The sequence below is a fragment of the Sarcophilus harrisii genome, chromosome 2 (assembly GCF_902635505.1).
Source record: "Sarcophilus harrisii chromosome 2, mSarHar1.11, whole genome shotgun sequence".
Taxonomy (NCBI): Eukaryota; Metazoa; Chordata; class Mammalia; order Dasyuromorphia; family Dasyuridae; genus Sarcophilus; species Sarcophilus harrisii.
In genome coordinates, this window is record NC_045427.1 from 643,812,803 (window position 1) to 643,829,455 (window position 16,653).

At 44.0% G+C, this 16,653-nt stretch overlaps 1 protein-coding gene across 3 annotated transcripts in view; it reads right to left on the reverse strand.

Annotated features, from left to right (window-relative positions):
* BICC1 (BicC family RNA binding protein 1) overlaps nt 1-16,653 on the reverse strand; it is a 254,358-nt gene that overhangs the window by 52,243 nt on the left and 185,462 nt on the right. For 2 of the 3 annotated variants that reach the window (XM_003755073.3, XM_023506771.2), the window contains exons 4-5: nt 3,791-3,870; nt 740-898 (exon numbers count right to left, since the gene is read on the reverse strand). In XM_003755073.3, coding sequence (XP_003755121.1) covers nt 740-898; nt 3,791-3,870 — 239 coding nt within the window. Of the gene's footprint in view, nt 1-739; nt 899-3,790; nt 3,871-9,331; nt 11,576-16,653 lie in introns of those variants that run through there. The other variant, XM_031956957.1, reaches the window with a different exon arrangement.

The following is a 16,653-nucleotide window of genomic DNA, read 5'->3' on the forward strand; positions in this document are numbered from 1 at the left end:
TAGAACTGCTTTAAAGATAATGACAGGAAGAAGGAGGATGACAAGGAAAATGGTGCCTATGATATCATTTTAAGTTCTCTATTGCTTTAAACAAGTACAAGTAAAAATGTCTTATGAACATACTTCAAAGTATCTGGGCATTTTTTATATACATAGGTCACCAAAACAAAGCTAATGTTTTGCTTCAAAGGCCAGCTGTGGTTTACAGACAGCTGTCATACTCACATGGCTAAAGAAGAGAGCCTCAAGAATCCCTTTCTCAACACAATTTGCTCTACCCCTTTCCTAGACTACCTGTAAGATTGTCTAAATTCAGCAGAAGGGACTAGATGACACTTCCACTTCTGGGACTTTTATAACTCCATTGAGACAGAGTCTGAACCACTGCTGTAAAATGCCTGACCTGACCAAGAAATGTTTCCTGAAGATTTCCATCCCTCTGTCTCCTGACTATACTATCCATTTCCAACTTCATATACTTTTTTCCCCAGCCACAAGAAACAGCCATCTTTCCTTCCCCAAAGCCTCATCCACCATCCAAAGATCATCAGCTTCCACATCCCTCCTACCTTTGACATTTTAACTAAATGTGACTCTTTTTATCTGTCCACGGATGTCAGATTTTATGGGTTTTACACATTCTCATTTCTTGCCCGGCCTCAGCTCAAAAGAGACTTGTATGAATTACCGACCTTGATCGCCCCACCAAGAGACCCTTGGCAACGTTGGAGGAAATCACCTGGTTGCTTTTTTCTGCTTGGTTGTTCCTATTGGAGTCGGGAAAGTGGATGTGACATCCTGTTTCTTCCATCACCTTTTTAATATTGTTCCCACCTTTCCCAATTACATGGGAGTGCTCTGTGTGTGAAACATCCATCTTCAGGGTTACTCGGTTGCTCTATGAAGAAACAATGGTATTAATCAATTTGAACATATTTTTAAAAACCCAGAGAATTATAACTTCTTTGAAACTCTTTTCTCAATGGAAAGGTAAAGCAGCAAGGGACAAAGACTCAATTCCTTGTTGGCTTTAGCATCTTGGCAAAAGTTACTAAAATACACACTTAATGTCCAAAGAAACCCTTGGCAATTCCCATTTTTCATTGTGATGTATATTTCTTTGGGGGAAGGGAAGGATGCTCAGGCCATGATTACTCTTGCAGATAATTTTTTGGGGGAAGTAGGACCTTAAGTGAAGTCTGTGACAAATATGGAGAAATGATGCTTTTTCCCCTTAGCAGATGTACTGAGTGATTTAGTTCAAATAACTCAGGCCAGATGAAAATCCTGAATGAGCCGCTTAGAAGATGTGCTTGACTCTACAAGACTTTGTCGATGTTTGAAAACTGGAGCTAAAAATAGAGCCCCAGAGTAGGAAATAAGGCAGGGGTCTGCTAAGGAGCTTACAAGGGCTGCTTAACCACTTCCAGATGGATCCGTGACGTCACACTGGAAAAATGTATATTCTATAGGACTCTCTGAAGAAGTTTAAGGAAGTGGAGGAGGAGAGGAAGAATGAAGAAAGGAAGAAAGGGAGGACAGAAAAAAAGAAGGAAAGGATCAACTCATCAATTAACATCTATCAAGCCCCATGCTAAGTTTTAAGGATACAAAAACACAAGTCCCTTCCTTCAAGGAGCTTATATTCATTCCAACAAGGGATAATACATGCACATGTTGTTATTTGTGGAATATATACAAGGTAAGTGCTTTGTTTTTGCAGTCACAGCTGCAGAAAAAGAGCAGGGAAATCTTCAAAATGAAGGTATTGCTTGAGCTGGGTTTTGTAGGAATACAAGGGATCCTAAGGGGTGGGAGTGAGGAGGAACTATATTCTAGACCTAGGGACAGTCTGGACAAATGAAAGGAAAGAGGGAAGGAGGGAGGGAGGGGAGATAAAAAGAGCAAGGAAGGGAAGAAAAAAGAGGGGAAGAAGAGAGAACAAAAGGAGGGAAGAATAAAAAGGAAAGATAGAAGGAACGCAATAAAAGAGGGAGGAAAGAAAGCAAGGTATGGAAGTCAGGAAAGAGGCAAGCAAGACAGAGAAGGAAAAAAGAGGGAGTTAAAAATGAAGGAGGAGAGAAAAAAGGAGAGAGGAAAGGGAAAGAGAGAGAAAAGAGAGGGAAATGTATTGCTTGAGCTGGAAAGAAAGCAAGGGAAGGAATTCAGGAAAGGGAGGCAAGCAAAATAGGGAAGAGAAGAAGAAAGATAAAGGTAAAAAGAGGGAGAGGAAAGAAAGGGAGAAAGGGCAGGAGAGGCCAGGTAAGAGGCAAAATACAAGAGAAGAAGGAAGGAGGAAGGAAGGAAAGAGAATGGGAAATAAGAGAAAGAAAGAGGGTATGAGAGAAGAAGAAAGGCAACCTAGTAAAGAAAGGAGGGAGGAAAGGGGGAAGATGGGAAAGGGAAGAAAGAAAGTAATGAATGAGAAAGCAATGAAGAGAAAAAGGGTGGGGAGGAGGGAAAGAAAGGAGCAAATAAGGAAGGCCCATATAAATAATGTAACACTACAAACACCACATGGGTTTAACAATAATGAAAGGCAAATTACAGACATCGAAATCAAAATTTTAAATCAAAGGCCTAAGAAAGAGAAAATGATGTAGTTAAGAGACTATCAATCTATCCATTATAGGTAACAAATGTTACTAGATGTAAAACAATACAGCCAGCTCATTTATCTCTGGTGACTTATAAAAGTATCAAAATATTTATTCTTGAATCACGCAATCTTTCACAGACTAAATAAAAAGCCTGAGCCCGTGAAGCCTTAAGGAAAAAAAAAAACACTGACTTTTTCACAAACTTCCGGACTTTTTATCCCATCAAAATATTAACACAAATCACCTGGACCTCTGGAGCATCTTATATGCACACTGGAGCTCTCTCCCTCAACCACAGCCTCTCCTGTTCTCTATCCTTCTAGTTCTTGTCCCTCCTAAATCTGCTCTTTTTCCTCAGGATGGCTCCCAGACCAGCCCACCCTTTCTTGGCCATTAGCTCTCTCCAGCTACTCTCTGTCCCACCCCTAGTCTGGATCCTGTGGTCAATCACCTTAGGGTGCTCATCACCACACTCTTACCCTGTTGGATGTGCTATTTGTCATGGATTATCAGTGATTTGCTAATGTTTTGTTTTTTATTTTCTTCCACTTCTAGCCTGTCTGAAAATTCCCAATATTTCACTGGATCACATATACACGGATCAGTGGATCATCCCCACATAATGCTAGATTATCTACATGTATCACTGACTATAACTACATGTATCAGTGGATCACTCACACATATAACTGGACCATCTACATTCTCTGTTCCTAAAGGCTAAGAACTTCGGGAGAACAACAGGAAGTGCTCGTTCATTTTATTCAGTATAAATCCACACTGCCTCAGTGGGTCCCTCCTGCTTACCAGTCCTTTTACTCATGTATCTCTTTTTTTGTTCTGGACACAAAGTCCCATGAGTATGACTGCCTTTGAGAGTTGTCCAGGGACCCTGAGAAGTTAAGTAGCAGGTCCACGGCTTCCTGGCTGGGATGCGTCAGGGGCAGGATCTGAACTCCCGTATTCCTAACAGGAAGCCTGGCTCTCACAGCCTCTACCCCATTTAGTCTCCTGTTCTTCTCAGTGATTCTCTTTCTTGGCCAGTGTCCCTAAAGGAGGCACATCCTTTAAAACAAACATTTCCTTCTGTCTCATGTCTTCCTCACACAAGTTTTCCCCAAAGAGAAATGGAGCCCTTCCAAAGAAGCCACCTTCTCCCCCTTTGGAGTCATATAGATACGTAGACTTACTTTGGTGTCCAAGACAGACATTATCTTTTCCTTGGCTTCCTTAACATTTTCCTTCTTTCCAGAGACCTTAATATGAGGATCTACAAGAAAAAGAAAAAGAAATGATACATGTAAAACCCCCCAATTCTTAGATTCGGGTTTTTACTGAAGTCCTTTATTTTCACAGTCATTATTTCATCAACCCTACCCTCCTCGTACCAATGGAAAACAACTAAGGAAAACCAATCCCCTGAGACACCAGAAAGCGGTTCTATTGTCTGTTCCTCTAGACCAGGGTTCCTCAAACTTTTTAAATAGGGGGCCAGTTCACTGTCCCTCAGACTATTGGAGGGCCGGACTATAGTAAAAACAAAAACTTAGTTTTGTGGGCCTTTAAATAAAGAAACTTCATAGCCCTGGGTGAGGGGGATAAACGTCCTCAGCTGCTGCATCTGGTCCACAGGCCATAGTTTAAGGACTCCTGTCCTAGACCAACATGGCGCTAGTTGGAGTTCTGGCTCTAAATTGATCAGTAACATACAAACACAAGCATTTCCAAATGAAGCAAATCCACTCTTCACAAGGTTGTGACGAGTCATGAAACAGGAGCCTGGCTGGTGCCCAAACGACCTCCTTCTCTCCCACTAATTTCTCCCCATTCTGGGAAGTCACTGAATCAGTCTACTTTCATTTGGTTTCCAAATTAGTCAGATGAAAAATGCAAATACCAGGAAACTCTAAAGCCAAGCTAGATATCAACAGGGAGTAACTTTCTTCAGCTTAAAGGTCCAGGTGAGTTAGTGGCCAACACGCTGGGAATGGTGGGTGGTTAACTATATATAATAAATATTATATATATTTAGAAATCTATCTATCTATATCTATATTTATGTCTATCTATCTCTCTATGTATAGAGAGATAGATAGATAGATTCCTTGTGGGACAGAGTTCCTCAATGATTTTTGTGTGTTTTCACAGGACCTTCTGGCACTCTGCCTCCTCCTGACTGTGTTTGTGACTTTCTTGACTTTGCCCCCACATCTCTCCCACCATCTCACCTTGGAACTTCCCCCAGAGCTCCTGACTGAGCACCTATCCACCAAGATGTTCCTTACGCAGGAGCATCAATCCTCCCCTGCAGCCTTCTCATTCTGGAACATCCCTCCACTACGCTAGTCCCTTGTACTCACTGGTGAGTTCTTCCCAGGGCCTCCATTTTGGGAAGGGGCCTTTCTTCCCCTCCTGGCTTCGCTTCTGACTTTCCAGCTTTTCACCTCATGCCCACTTTGTGTGTACCTTCCCCTTCCCTGCTCCCCTTTCCCTCTCCCCTTTGTGTATTGTCTTGTTGTCTTCCCCCATTAAAATATAAACTCCCTGAAAGCAGAGATCATCTTTCTTTCTGTTTGGATTTGGACCCCAGTGTTTTGCATATGGGAAGAACTTAATAAATGCTTGCCTCGGCTGCCCAGATGTGTCTGCAGAACCCTTCTCAGAATCATGGTTTTTGATAATGAAGGAAACATCAAATTTCAGGCAGAGATAAGCAAAAAAATATATATTCTCCTCCAAATGCACGGACACCCTGAGATCTCACTGGATTGCGATTCAGGACCCCCTGCCCTAAGAGATGGCCCTTCAAGTTAAAAAGCACACCCCTGGTGTCGAACCTCTCTACTCTGGGCTGGGCTCTGCCTAGTTGACCTACGTGGCCTAGAGCCGCTTGTCCCAACTCAACTCCCTCCCATTTGCTTTAGGAGCTAAGTCTTGGAAGGCACAGGGTGAGATTGGGCCCAGGTTTTCCAGACTTCTGAGTCTGCCAGCCTATGGCGTGTTCTTTCATCCCAGTGTAGATGCGAGAGACAGACACCCAGACAGACACCCACAGAGAGCATCCACACCCACACACATGTAGGGATGGGAGGCCCGAGGTGCCAGCACGGGGCAACAATGGCCGTCTAGTCTAGTTCTGACTTGAGGTGCTACAAGGAGCCTCCTGCACACAAAAAGCAGCCGCATTCTTCCATCCCCAGCTCTTCCCCAGATCAAGGCTGATGCCCCAAAGGCAGCCATGGTGATATTCACAAGCCACCAACCCCTACTCTTAGAAATCACTGGGTTCCAAATCTTGCACCAGTGAACAAGCCACACGAAGCCGTTCCCACGTGCCAGACGTGATGGGAGGCCCAGCTCTGGAGGGTTTCTCCCCAAGCCTGGCCCATTCTCTAAGCCAACGGCCCAGACAGGCAAGGAAGGGGAGACTGATGCAGAGATCAGCCTGGGAAAGGTCCCAGTCCCCTGCCACCATCACACAGCTGGGGCATCTCCAGACACAGTCATACATGGCGCACCTCCCGTTTGTTGTACAGGTGAGGAGGCTCCTGACTTGGGTGACAAGGAACAGATGCAGGAGATTTTACCACAGCAGAATAATCGGGCGAGCAAAGCCCGTGTCTGAGCGGTCCTTCAATGCCCTTCTCTCCTCACTCACTCCCAACTTAACATTTATAAAGCGTCTTCTATGTGCAAGTAAATGAGTTAGAAGCTCAAGAAGATCCTAATATGAATAAAACATGTGTTTACAGGGAGCAAGGGGGTAGAGCGACAGGGAGAAAGAGGCAAAATTCTAATTGTGACATCTTATGTGACTCCAATGTTTAAAGAACTGCTCCCAAGGCTTTCAAAGATGACCTCTCCTGAGAAACTGACAGAGAAGAGAAACAGAAAAAGAGAAAGAGGAGTATGAGAGAAAGAGAGAGAGAGAGAGAGAGAGAGAGAGAGAGAGAGAGAGAGAGAGAGAGAGAGAGAGAGAAACAGACACAGACAGAGTTAGAGAGAAGGGTGGGGGAGGTGTGTGGGGTGCCTCATGTGAATAATGGGCAGGTCCAGCAAAGGCTCTTGTTCACCCCCTGATAGGACTGAAATGACCGAACAACTTCAAAATGGAACGACAGCATTCATCATGAAGCAGCCACCATAGGCATGGAGCCCTGCCCTCACACAGCTTCTGTTCTCTCTCGCCTCCGTTCTAGCCACTCCTCAGAGACGCTGAGAAAATCAGGCAAGAACATGGGGAAGCAGCCCGCAAAGCCGGCCCCCAGCAGCTTCCTAGCCTTGGGCTCCCCTTTGTGACCCGATCCACCCCAAGCGAACAGCAGCATCTGTCCACTCCCACAAGAACATCTGCCAAAACACCCAGTTTGCTCATCCAGCACTGCAAGCATCCTCTAAAAGCCTGGCAGCGGGCTGTAAATACATGGATTCCACTGGCCAGAGTACCTCGCTGCCCTCTCTGGCCTTCAGTTCTGGTTAAACCTGGGGCGGCCGGCCCCAGCAGGAGCCTGCTAACAAGGGCTAACAGCAGAAATGTCCGTGCTCTTGTGGCTCGGCTCCAGACCTCTGTTCTCCGACCGTGGGCATCCAGATGTCCAGGGAAGCCCCTGCAGGACACAATCACTGGGCTCTCCGTCCCTCAGGGCCTTCAAAACGCAGCTGAAATGCCACCTGCCACACGAAGCCTGCCCCAAGCCTGCCCTCCGGGGCCTTCCCCCTCAAAATGGCAGTGATTTTTAAAAATATTTGGCATTTAACTGGATTTGTGCATGTTTTCTCCAGGACAGAATGAGCACGGGGACGGTTTCATTTCTGTGTTTTTATTTTGTACCCCCCACCCCCCTTAGCTCAGTGCCAGCCATTACTGGCAGGCTTAAAGCTAGGAGGGGCTTAGAGATCACTTAACACAACTTATTCATTTCCCAGAAACTGAAGCCCTGAAAAAAACATACCCAGGCAGCTCCATGGTGCAATGGATGGAGCCCTGAGTCAGACCGACAGGTTCAAATCCAGCTGCAATCACTGCACGACCCTGGGGACACCCACCTAACTTTATCTCCGTTTCCTCTACTGTATAATGGAGATAATGACAGCACCTACCTCTTATTGTGAGGTAGTTGCGAGGATCGACTGAGATAAAAAGCACTTAGCATGGGGGCATGTTCAGTTGTTTTAGTCAGGTCTCACTCTTCTTGACAAAAATCCTGGAGTGGTTGGCCATTTCCTTCTCCAGCTTGTTTGACAGATGAGGAAACTGAGGCCCAATTAGTAAATGTCTGGGGCCTGATTTAAACGCAGGAAAATGAGCGTTCCTGATTCCAGATCCAGAGCTAGTGCTAACTTATTATTATATTACTATTATAATATCACTTTCTGCCTCAGTTGCCTCATTTGTAAAATGGGGATAACAAAAGCATTTACCTCACAGAGTTGGAAGGACCAGATGAGATCCTTAATAGCAACAATGAGCCTCATACAGCCTTTAAAAGTTAGCAAAGTGCTTAGCACAGAGTGGGCCCCATGTATTCCCTCCCTTTTCCAGAGCACTTTGTCCATATTTCAAATGATGTATAAGGCATCATCGAGCTTTAAAAATTCAGCAAACCTTGACCCTCCACGTAAATGTGAGCTCTTAACATACCCAAAGGGACACAGGTGATAGGGGTTTACCCAGAACTGAAGCCAAGTTTTCTGGCTCATCTCCCTGGGCTCTGGAAGGCACGAAATATAAAGCACTTAGACCTCAGCTGAAATCCTGCCTCAGTGTCTCAGTTTTGCCATCCTAGGCAAGTCAATGAACCCCCATCTGCCCATTTCTTCAGTTATCAAATGGGGCTAATATAAGCAATTTTTTAGGGTTGTTGTGGGAATCCAATGACATAATATGGATGAAGCACTATAACATAAATATTATTATTATTAATAGTGCTAATTAATTTGATATTAATTAATACTATTACTATTATTATCCCCACTGTACTGCACTGCCTCTACAGCAATACTAGCTATTCAGCAGCTGATTAGCATCAAATCCTGACAACTTGCAAACCAAATGAGAACTTTCATGCCACAGACCGGCCTCCCCCAAGACAAAAAGTTGTGGAGACATCATCGGTTCTGCAACGTAGAAGGGGACAAGAGACTCTGATCACACAGTGGGATCCTGGACTTCTAGATGAAAAGGACCTCAGAGTTCATTTAGTTGAATCTCTCTTTTTGCAAATGAGGAAATTGAGGCTCAGAGCAAAGGGACTTGTCCGAGATCACACAGTGAGTCATTAGCAGAGCTGATTCAGATCATATCAAAGCTTCATCATGTCAAAGATCATCTCAATAGAATATCACCAGACTTTTGTCCAGGAAAACCAGGGATTTGGGGTCAGAGGACATAGTTTTAAAATTTGGCTGCTTGGACGAGTCGCTTCCTTCTGAACCTCAATGTTCTCATCTATAAAATTAGGATTTAGTCATTAGTGTTAGTAATTAGGATCTGTAAAATTAGTATAAAATCCTAGATTGATTCCTCTAATGCCTTAATGATAGCTCCCAAATTCAAAATATACGACTGTAAAATGCAAATAACGTCCTGTCCCTCTGTAAAAGGGGAGAAAGGGAATCAGCTTCCCAGAGTGGGAAACAAAAAATCCAGTGGGAAAGGGGGAGAAAAAGAGGGGATTCAGTTAAAAAAGGTGATTTCTTTCAAAGGAGAATATCGCCATCTAGTGACCAACCTGATAAGTGGCCATTAACCTGACAGGTCCACGCCCAGACCAAGGCCCAACCTCAGACTCCTTCTTGGAACCCCAAATCCCACAGCTCGTGGCCTCCAGTTACTGGATCAGGATCATCCAATGCGTCGCCCCCATCCAGCTGCCTGAGGGTTCATCAATATCGCCAATTCCCATGAGTAGAGAGACATAAAAAGCCAGCCTTCCTAGCTCGGTCATCGCAGTTTAGACAGAAAAAAGGTGACTCTTCTTCCCTTCTCTGTCACTTGTTTCCCAGGTAAAAGTTGGGGACAGGGAGTTTAATGTCCTAAATTACTTGACCTGTCCCTAAGCCCCAAAACAAGGATCTCTGCTTTCGCTATGAGCAAGATCCATCGGAAAGACCAGCTTGTCCATCCCTCCCTGACCGAGAGCTGAATCGGGTCACAATCATCCTGAAATGATCTGACGAAGAAAAGCAAACAGATTCCAGTTCCTAACAGTTCTGGTGACCATGGAGAGAAAGGAAAGGTGACCCTCTGAACCCTGCTGGAGGGGAGTAAGGCAGGCAGGAAAAGACTTCATCTCAGAAATATGGAATACAAGGCACCCGCGTGGGGAGGAGCGACAGGCTGGCCCTTACGTAACCAAACCAGAAACATCTTATGTAATCTCATGTCAACAAACCCTTTTGTTCCCCTTATCTTGGACTAAAAATTGCATTGTTTGGACAAATCATGACTTATGAATTTTTATTCTGTGCTGATGGAGGGACATGGGAAGCTGGAGGCAGATTGACAAAGGGAGGGCAGGCTCCAGAGTCGGGAAAACCTGAGGTCAAAACTGCTCATTAACATGACCATGTCATGTCCATCGGGAATTCTTCAAGATTCCAAGTCTTGATCCTTGGTAAAGGGATTGGGATGCACCATTACACCACTGAGTCACAGGGCTCTTTCATGGAAAGGTCTGTAGCATCCTACCCCTTCCGGCCCAGAGATTGCTCCCACCAGACTTTATTCACCCAATTCCCATGAATGTGCTCAGGTGAGTATAGATGTATATATCTGAGTGTGTATGTCTGGGGAGGGAGGACATGCACACTTAGGAAACAGGGAAGGGTTTTATCTTATCAGATCTTGCAGTCAAAATCTCCCCTTTGGTGGATCAGATGTTAGATGACCTTGGGTTTCAGAGGAGTTGTGCTCGCCGAAAGCAAAGACCCATATTTGGGGGCTTAGAGTCAGTTTAGATGATGTAGGAAAGTCTCCCCACACACACACATTATATTTCTTCTTTCATGAACAAGACCTGGCGGGCTACATCTTGAGACGAGACGTTCAGACACCTGGCCTCTGTTCCCTTTGGGGTGCTAATTATGGGAAATCTTTCTGTGCTTAAGTTCCTAATTATGTTGACAGAGAGCTGACAGGAAGCCGATTTTCAATGAGAGGGGCCCAAACCGATCTGATCCTTCATTCTGGGCACTGACTGCCCTTTGAGGATGAAGACGGCATCATCCCTCCTGAGAATTCTTCTCCAGGCTAAATGTTCCCAGAGCCTTCTGCCGATCCTCTGAGGGCAGAAACTCAAGGCCCTTTCAAGGCAGGAGGGCTGGTTTCTGACCAAACACATTTATTTACGTCTTGTTGTTTTCTGCATCAGTGGAGGGAACCAGCAAATTGATGAGATCTCAACTCCAATTAGAGAATGGAGTGAACAGAGGATGGATGGATTCAAGGATGGATGCTTCCATCAGCGTGATCATTACCCATTGATGCAGGCTGCCAACCTCCACGACATAACAAATGACCTTCAAGAATAGCTGGGCCTGAGAATTGAACCTCCCTGTGGCCAGTGACGAGCGCCTCCAAACTAGGCCTCAGATCCCAGCCAGATCCTTCACTGGTTCATCTGTCCTCAGCCTGCTGGAACTTGCCAAAACGTGGGCTCCACTGGCTCAGTCTTTAAGAGTCCAGGCCATGAGGAGGCACAAAATGGAGGCTTTGATGAATTACAAGTGAAAAATAAATGTTCACCTCCGAATGCATGCCAGGAGCAGCAGATGGAGAGCTGAAGGTGGAATCAGAAGGACCTCAGTTCGAATACTGCCCCAGACACCTCCTGTGTAAACCTGAAGAAGTCATTTGATCTCTTCTTCCTCAATTCTTCATCATTAAAACAGGGATAATTAGTATCTACCTCCCAGGGTTAATGAACACACATGCAAAAGACATTATGAAACCTTAAATAGCTACTTAAATGCTAATTATTATTAATATGATTCCATGGTGCCCTTTGTTTTTGTTTTTGTTTTTTTTTTTTTTTTTTGACAGGAGAGGCTAGTGAAGAAACTCCTTCTACCAAGGCAGGTCAACACCCATAGTGAAAGTCAGAATCTTATGAGGTCACCAAGGATTAAGTGACTTGGCCAGCGTCAGGGATAGGATCCTTCTAAAATCTCAGGCCCTGACAAGATGCCTCCATCAGGAGGAAACACATTTTCCCAAAATTATTCTGGTGCTCAAAATCTTTCTCAAGCTCCTCCCAGAATGCCACATTTCAGGAAAGATTCTAATTAAGTCATACAGAAGATAGGTAAGTAGAAAAAGAAAGGTCTTGATTCTCAGAGGAGAATCTGGTTGAGGGAACTGGGAGGTGGTCACTGCCATCATGATTATCATCATTGTCATTGTCAACATCAAAGCTGCATTTATGGAGAATTTTATTTTTTGCAAAGCATTTAATAAATATATCCTTCTTGTCCTCTCAAAAAAAATTCATTTTATGGAAGAGATACAAGACTTGGTCTAATTGGCCGTAGAAGAATAAACTTGGAGCCACAAATGTAAATTGTAAAGAGAGATTTAGTCATGGAGTCAGGGGAGGTCTTCTTGACAATGAGATCAACACAAAGGTAAAATGGGTCACCTCCAAGAAAAGGCTAGATGGGCCATTTGTTTTTTTAACAATAGCTTTTTATTTTCAAAATACATGCAAAGGTAGTTTTCAACATTCACCCCTGCAAAACCTTGCGTTCCAATTTTTCTCCCTCCCCTCCTTCCTCCCCTCCCCTAGACAGCAAGTAATCCAATATATGTTAAATGTGTAATTCTTCTAAGTGTATTTCCACAATCATCATGCTGCACAAGAAAAATCAGATCAAAAAGGAAAAAAAATGAGAAAAAAAAACAAAAAGTGAGCAAACAAGAACAAAAAAGGTGAAAATACTCCATTGTGCTCTACATCCAGTCTTCACAGTTCTTTCCCTGGATGTGGATCACTCTCTTCATCACAAGATCATTGGAACTGGCCTGAATCAGCTCATTGTTGAAAAGGGCCACGTCTATCAGAGTTGATCATCACATGATCTGGTTGTTGCCGTGTTCAACGATCTCCTGGTTCTGCTCACTTCACTTAGCATCAGTTTATCCAAGTCTCTCGAGGCCTTTCTGAAATCTGAATGGGCCATTTGGGATATACCTTGCAGAGGATGCTCTTGTTGGGCCATGGGGACACCGGATGGCTGCAGAGATTCAGTTACATGGAATGGTCTTCACCAGTTCTCCATATGACTATTGCTTTCACCTCTTCAACAGTGAGTGTTTCCAAAGGCATCCCAAGTCATGGGGGAGAAAGGCAGCAGCACTGTTACAAGCTACATGCTCCCTCTTCAAGAGAGTCTTTTGAAGAATAATTTAAAGGTTTAAACCCTGACCTTTTGACAGATATATGACCTCACTGAAATCACCGAGGTAGGTAAGTGGTACAGCAGATAGTTTTCTTGACTCTGGGGCTGGTGCTCTAATTCAGACATTTACTAACTGGGTGACCCTGGATGAATCACTTAATCTGTTTGCCTCATTTTCCTCAACTTTAAAACGGGGATGGATAATAGCACCTACCTCCCACCAGCAATCATCCTACTCTCAATTATACTTATCAACGGATCCTTCACCCTAAAAACACTAATAGTAACCCAAGAAAACCAATGACTTATCATCACAACATGACCCCTTGCCATAGTATGATACATTTCAACACCAGCAGAAACCAGCCATACGCCCTTTGACTTAACTGAAGGAGAATCCGAACTTGATTCAGGTTCCAACGTCCAATATGCAGGACCTTGGATCATAGGGGACGACGTCTGTCAAGTGCTCAGCCCAGCACGAAGCACAAATCTGGCATTTGAATAAATTCTTCTTCCTTCTCCTTTCCCTTCACTGATATGTGGCTCCTTCCTCCAGTTGGCAAATCAAAACTCATCCATATTTTCTCATCATCTGCGACTCATCCACATCTGTCCAAAAATCCACTAGAATATGTCTAGATAGTCTTGGTCGATATTCTGTCTCACTATTTTAAAGACACGCTAAGCCTTAGATTGCCTCGCATTCCTTCTATTGCACTCAACACAAGGTGGATACTCAGGATATATTTGCTGAGTGAAAGAACAACCCCCAAAGCAGACGTACAACTGGCATGGAGGGAGTCGGCAAGCAGCAGCCCGTGCCAAGGGGCAAATCCCCTTCCTACCACATACAACCATTATTAAATTATATCATGGAGGGAAAGCGGGGAGCCTGCCCACCTTTCAGTAAGCAAATAATAAACATGTCCAAATTGAAAAAGATAATTTATTGTCTGCATACCTTTAAAAAAAAACAGCAGGAAAAATATCTGTGGTTTTTTAATGAACTCTTTTTACAGGAGGGTCTAATGAGATCCAGCTGACCTCCTCCAAAACACTAAAAACTACACATGTCCTTCTAAATGTGCTTCTTCTGTGTTCTTACCTTCTGATAACTGGACACTATCGTAACCAGGTAGACATCTCAAAGAATATCACTTCCTTGAGGATGATGGTAATTGATAATGATGACGATGATTTCAGCCAGTATTTCTACAGCACCTTACAAATATGATCTCATTTGATCCTCACAATAATCCTGGGAAGTGCTATTATTATTCCCATTTTACAGATGAGTTAATAAGTGTCTAAAGTAAGATTTGAACTCGGGTCTCCCCACCAGAGCTAGGGTTTTTGGGGGTAAAAATAGTTTTTTTTCTTTTTGTCTATACAGCATATTGAAGTGAAAAGACCACTAGCTTTAGATCCAGAGGGATGAAAATTATAAACCTGCCTCAATCACATATTATTTATTTGACTTATGTAAAGTGACAACTTCTCTGAGACTCACTTTCTCCATTTGTTCTGTAAGAGGGTGGGTCTGTTCTTGTTCTAAAGCTATGATTCTGTGATTTGCCAATGTCTAGCACCAAAGAGTAAGTATTTAATCAATGCTTGTTAAGTGATACGCTCTAAACAACATTTATCAAGTGCCTACTATATACAAAGCCACTGGGGTGTTTTCTCCTGAACATTCTCTGGCAGCACTTGTGTCTCCAAGCCCAACTGTAGGATGCTATGGGTGCCCTGTCCCCCACAGCAGCTGCCCTATTCCAGCCTGTAGCCCACCTATCCTACTGTCCTTGATTTTTCAAAGATCATTGCCAGGGGTTTCTGCCCAGACCATTATATCTACTAGTTCTTCTAAGAGCCTGGTTCCTGCTTCATCTAGATCAGGTGATGGGACCGCACCAAGTGACCTGCTCACTCCTATCCTCGGATTCCAAACCATTACACCATGATAGCACCCACCTACTGTCCCCATGATGGTAGCTCCAGTCCTGTTGGGGACCTGCTCAGAATTAGCTTTGGTCACAGAATGAAAAGATCCTAGCTACAGATCTGAAGGGGATCTCAGGAATCATCAAATCAGGGAGAAACTGAGTCCCAATAAAGTGAAGGGACTTATAGAAGAGATCTTGCAGAGTGATGGTCCCCCTAAGGCCATCTAATTCAATTGCTCTCCCCACATCTGACAGATAAGGAAGCTGAGCCCTGGAAGAATTCATAACTAATTGAAGTCACCGAGATTGCAAGACTTGGGGAAGGGATCCGACCCTAAGACTTTTGACGTCCATGCCGGGTCTTTCCCCCATCCCTGTATCATGCTGCTGTCTGTGACTCTGATCACTGTACCTTTAAGTGGCCAACTCAACGGTCATCATCATGAAAGAACATTCCTCCCAAAGTCTTCCTGGCTATAGCCCATGGTAAATTATGACCCAAATGGGATTTCCCCCTCCAAGAAAATCAGCTTCTCTTTGTCAAGAGTTTCGCAGAAGTCAGATACTTCCCCATTTCAACATCTGAAGGGGAGGGGATGGAAAAGGCTATACAATTACTGAGACGAAAGGTTGGCCAGCTCGTTAAGCCAGCCTGGAAATAATTCCCAAAGAACAAAAAAAGAGACAACCAAAAGTAAATGCACGGTCAACTGATTTAGTCGCCAGTAATATGGATTCCAGACTTTCTCAGGGAACGCTGCTTCCCAGCAAGGTTTTCAAGCCAGTAAAGTTCCCATTCTAGAATGGACCAGAGTCAGAAAAAAGAAGAAAGATTTGGGACAGGGATTGGGGAGGCCAAAGATTTGCCGTCTTCTTCAACTCTGGAGCTAATCTCCATTTCCAGTAAGAGACTGGCAGACATCCTGCCTAAAAAACACAAGCAATTTCTTCCTTTGCTGATACCCTCTTGAATACTGGCCAGTTGGCCAATAAATGACTGAAGCAAAAGTAAGCCTTATTTACCTGACTTTAAAAATTGAAAGAACAATCCCCTTGCCCCTCCACCAGAAACCAAGAGGAGACCCTAAGGGGAAGGAAGCCAAAAAGATACATGGTGGAACTGAGAGCTGACCTTGTTTACAAACAACAATTCTACAAATAATTACAATCCACCCAGACATGGATGGATTTCATGGTGACATTCCCATCATCTTTCTTCTACTGAGACACAGGAAATGGAACATGTTCTTGGTGACGGTATTAGCCCTTCAAACCAGAGCCTTACAACCCACCCCTTGAACAGCAACTGCCTTATTCTATCTATTTGGTAACCATAAAAAGTTTGGGATACATGGACGGATAAGAAGGCCACCTGAAAATGGAATACACGAAATTGAAACCCACCAGGTTTGTACCCACTGAAACCTGGTAGCCAGGTGACTTTGGGAAAGTATCTCAGAACCGGGACTCGCCAACTGTAAAACAGAGATGACAATAATAAAGGATGATACAAGGAGTAAGGGTAGCGTTTGAATTTAAGGGTTCAAATCCTTATTTCACTACCTCTATGGACCTCAGTTTCCTCATTTATTAAGCAGACATCATAATACACTAGTGTAGCAGAACAAGACCTCAAGATTTGGAGCTGGAGAAGGTGGGTTTCACATCCCTGTTCTAACTTATATTGTGTGATCCTAGCCACATCACTT